This window comes from Henckelia pumila, unplaced genomic scaffold (assembly GCF_033568475.1).
Source record: "Henckelia pumila isolate YLH828 unplaced genomic scaffold, ASM3356847v2 CTG_461:::fragment_3, whole genome shotgun sequence".
Lineage (NCBI taxonomy): Eukaryota > Viridiplantae > Streptophyta > Magnoliopsida > Lamiales > Gesneriaceae > Henckelia > Henckelia pumila.
The window spans coordinates 1-4235 of record NW_027331831.1 but is presented as its reverse complement, the minus strand read 5'-3'; the positions used below and the strand labels follow the sequence as shown (position 1 = coordinate 4235).

Genomic DNA, 4235 nt, shown 5'->3' with positions numbered 1-4235 from the left:
TACATATCTTTTCCCAACATCATGCACACAAATTTCAACGAGGGGGGAAAACATGCATGAATCCCTCAAACTAGCTAACTAGCCTACAGATTTCTATTAAACAACATGAAATCTCCTTTGACATCTCTATGTAATACTTTGCAGAGTGCTTCTCAAGTATACTAACTACAACAAGATAAAGCATTTGAATATAACAGTTGTCACGTTAATTACCAAATTTTTCATGTATTTATAATATTTGAATCTTTTCCCAATATCATACCTCTGATTGTGGTAGGAGAAAAGGGAAGAATAATCCTGAAACTAGCTAAATAGTATACAAATTTCTTTTCTACTAGACTAAAATCTGGTTTATAACACATCATGTTCTTCTCAAGCGAGAGGTGACATCAACGAACAAATCTTCACTGCGAGGAATGGTGAGGCCTCCCATTAATCATAAAAGTCTTAATTTTTCTAACATGAAATGGATAATGTGTGATGAACTGTAAATTGTATATTACTGTTTTGGAGTTGCAAAACCTGAAATAAAATTAAATATTGATAAAAGATTCCACCAGTATTGTTGGGGTGACCTATTCTAATAAAATTAAGTTTTATTTATATATTCTTGGAGTTCCCTGACATTTTAAGTTTTTTCCCCTTAAAAAGAAGGTTAATTGACTTAATTCAGCTTCTCAGTGTCTCATGTTACGTTCTAGATTGCATCTACATAATTCAAAGTTGATAAAAATCGATGCATTTCATGAATCCGGATGATGATAAAAAAAATGATCTGGATCTATTCACTTAAATCTGTTCCAGAAATTAAAGTTAAGACTTCAAGTTGTGTGTAAACACCTTGCGGAGTGCTGGAAAAAGTATTCAAAGTATGGAACAAGACAATGCGTTGGAACAAAAAAATTGGCACATTAATTACCGAAATTTTCTAGCTGTTTTCATCATTTCGAACATTTTTCCAGTAACATATACACCAATTTGAATGGAGACTGTAATCCCTCAAACTAGCTAACTAATACATAAGTCTCTATTCTAAAAGACTAAAATCTAGTCAATAAAACATCATGTTCTTCTCAAGCAAGAGGTGACATCAACAAACAATTCTTCACTGCAAGGAATGGTGAGGCCACCCATCGGATGGCAAAATCCGTATTCTTCTTCAGCTTGGCATAGCAAACCTTGAAATGAAGGATGGTTTAAAAATGATACAGGAATCACGAATCGTTGCTTATATTCACTCTCTCCTACGTAAACAGCGCAATATCCTTTCGGAACATCAGTTGATCCGGTAGAATTAGAACTTTTCTCACTTGATAGAGATCGTTTCAGAATTTGTCGAATGGCCATTTCTTGAAGCAAGAGTAGGAAATACAAGAAGGGTTTTTGGAAACTGGAATCAAAAGTGTTTGAGGAGTGCTTAGTTGGTTTGAAGCTTGGAAGTGAGGAATATATATAGATGAATATCATTGACATTTATATTATCCTTTAAAATCTTGATAGTGGTCCAGAAAAACAGGCAAGTGGAAGTAATTCAAATGCATTTGTCTTCCAATTAAAGCTAACAATTGCACATGAAGAATCACATGAATTTGTCTTCCAATCATCATAAATTATCATGAAGCATCTGTCATTTCAAACCATTTTTCCCCACCACCTTCAGCCACAAAGTCCTATAGGACCCTACTCAAATAAATCATGCATGTTACAAAAAGCTAAACCTCTTGAAGATTTCTTGGGATTCTTTGGATCTGCATATTAGTTAAGTCACCCCACCAAAATTTAATCTTGTTGTCTGCTAATCAAAATCCTATCATGTGGAGTGTTTAGCAGAACAGTAACTTACTCCAAATTGTGAATCAGAATTCTCTGTTTGGTACAAATTCTGTAAATTGTGCTGTCGAATATAGGCCTGAAAAGTGAAATCTCACTTATAAAATGTTCAATTACTCAGACAAGATTTGGAAATTTGATGCTGAACATGTGATCTTGTTCGTGCCAAACAAAAATAAGATTGTACATGAACCGTCATATGCGGCATTCTTTGCAGTGAAGCTGAGGCAGATTGGTGGAGGTTTCTATCAAAATTAACAAGTGAAAATGATGCTTAAAGCACATAATTGAGTTAGTGTATTTACCTCCACTTAATGGTACAAGGAACATTATCTTCTTGTTAGATTAGAGTAGGTCCTGAACTTAGAATAACGTTATGCAGCAGTAGTTTGCAGACATCACAACCATTTACAATTTGCGGAAAATAGTTATGATATGCTTCATTGAATTTTTTTTAAAAAAAGACTAAGCAAGGCCAGGCTTTTGAATTGAAAAATTAGCTCAAATATAATCAAGAATTGCTTCCATTTAAAATTTCATATGGTAAACCTTTGTCTTCTCCCGGTACCAATACACTGGATATGAAGACGGAAAAGAGAAAATCTCCTAGTCGTGATCCAACTAGTATACAAGTGTAATTTCTATTCCTATAAAAAAATTAAAAGACATGTATGATCAGACTTTTCCCAAGCAAGAGATTAGATCCATAAATATATCTTCATTGCAGGGAATGGTGAGTCCACCCATTGGATGACTGAACCCGAATTCTTCTTCGGCTTGATTTAACAAATCTTGAAATGAAGGGTCGTTCAAGTATGATATTGGTATTACAAATCGTTGCTTGTTTTCGGTCTCCCCAACATAGACGGCAAAATGTCCCTTAGGAACATCAGTTGATCCTGTGGAATTGGATCTTCTTTCAGCGGATAAAGAACGTCGAAGAATTTTTCGAATAGCCATTTATTATTAAAGCAAACAGGGGAAAGTTTCTTGAAGGTGAGAAAGGTTAGTTTTCTGATGATTTGTTGATGTGTTTGCTGTGAGTAATGTGCTGTATATATAGATACCTCTCAAGATATGTTAGTTCAAATCGAGTGGTGGAGAGGCAAAAAAATCAGCAGTGACCAGATAAATTTGAGAAACACAAGCACATGAAGGCTAACATGATTTTGTCTTGCATTAATCACCAAATAAATCACGTCGGAGACATCGTTCCCTACCAATTTCAGCAACAAACAATCAAAGGGTCCTCAAACAAATCACTTAAAATTTCTTTGGATCACTTTGATCTGTCTGATTCTAGTCACCTATGAACTCAGGCAGGACCCGTAATTAATTAAGTCCTTATTTTTCTACTAACTGTAAAATGTATTGTATTTCTTTGGCATAAATGAAATCTGAAATTATTTTTGTTCTTGATAAAAAAAAATGCATTAGTGAGTGAGTATATTCATCAGAAAGGAATCCAATCTGCATATTTCTCATGGTGTATCGAGGTAGCAGCACAAGGTGTACTGCAGAGGAATTAAAAGATGTTTTTAACAAAGAGAAAATATTCTCATTCTAAAATTGTCCTGATAAATTCATGGAATAAATAACAAACTTTTCTTTAAATCTCTTCATATCAATAGAAAAACAAACAATCATGAAATCTCTTTCACATGTGTGCTTGAATCTTGCAATTAAAATAACTAACAACTAGAATAAGATAATGATGCATTTGAATTAAAAAAACTGGCCTTAATGTTTGTAGACATCACAACCAAACTTATACTTGGATTACAAATCATTATATAGTTTTCTTTTCGGATGATCTTAGGGATAGTATAATTTTGGAGTTATCTGCCAATATCTTACTGTACGAGAATTAGAGAGGCCGATGAATGATATGCCCTGTTGAAAATTTTAAAGAAACATTAACAAGATGAGGCTTTTGAATTGAACAATTGGCTCAAATATATTAAAAAATAATTGATTCCATTTATAATTTGATATGGTAGACCTTTGTCTTCATCGACCAAAAAAAACTGAAAATCTCCTAACTAGTTTACAAATTACTATTCCTCCAAAAGATTAAAAAATAAAAACCATGTATGATCACACTCTTCCCAAGCAAGAGATGAGATCCATAAATATATCTTCACTGCAGGGAATGGTGAGTCCACCCATTGGATGACTGAACCCAAATTCTTCTTCGGCCTGATTCAACAATTCTTGAAACGATGGGTCGTTCAAGTATGATATTGGGATTACAAATCGCTGCTTATATTCATTCTCTCCAACATAAACAGCCAAATGTCCCTTGGGAACATCAGTTGATCCAGTGGAGTTGGATCTTCTTTCAGCTGATAAGGAGCGTCTAAGGATTTTCCCAATGGCCATTACTATGATAAAGCAAGTAGAGG

General features: G+C 34.0%; 1 protein-coding gene across 1 annotated transcript; it reads right to left on the bottom strand.

Annotated features, from left to right (window-relative positions):
• Window positions 1-2904: 2904 nt before the first annotated feature.
• LOC140871840 (auxin-induced protein 15A-like) lies at window positions 2905-4229 on the bottom strand. Its single transcript, XM_073274579.1, has one exon. It carries the CDS (start codon window positions 4210-4212, stop codon window positions 3928-3930), a length of 285 nt encoding a protein of 94 aa, XP_073130680.1. The 5' UTR covers window positions 4213-4229; the 3' UTR covers window positions 2905-3927.
• Window positions 4230-4235: the final 6 nt, after the last annotated feature.

Coding starts and splice junctions, on each gene's coding strand:
- LOC140871840 (XM_073274579.1), bottom strand. CDS start 4,212: ATGGCCATTGGGAAAATCCTTAGACGCTCCTTATCAGCTGAAAGAAGA.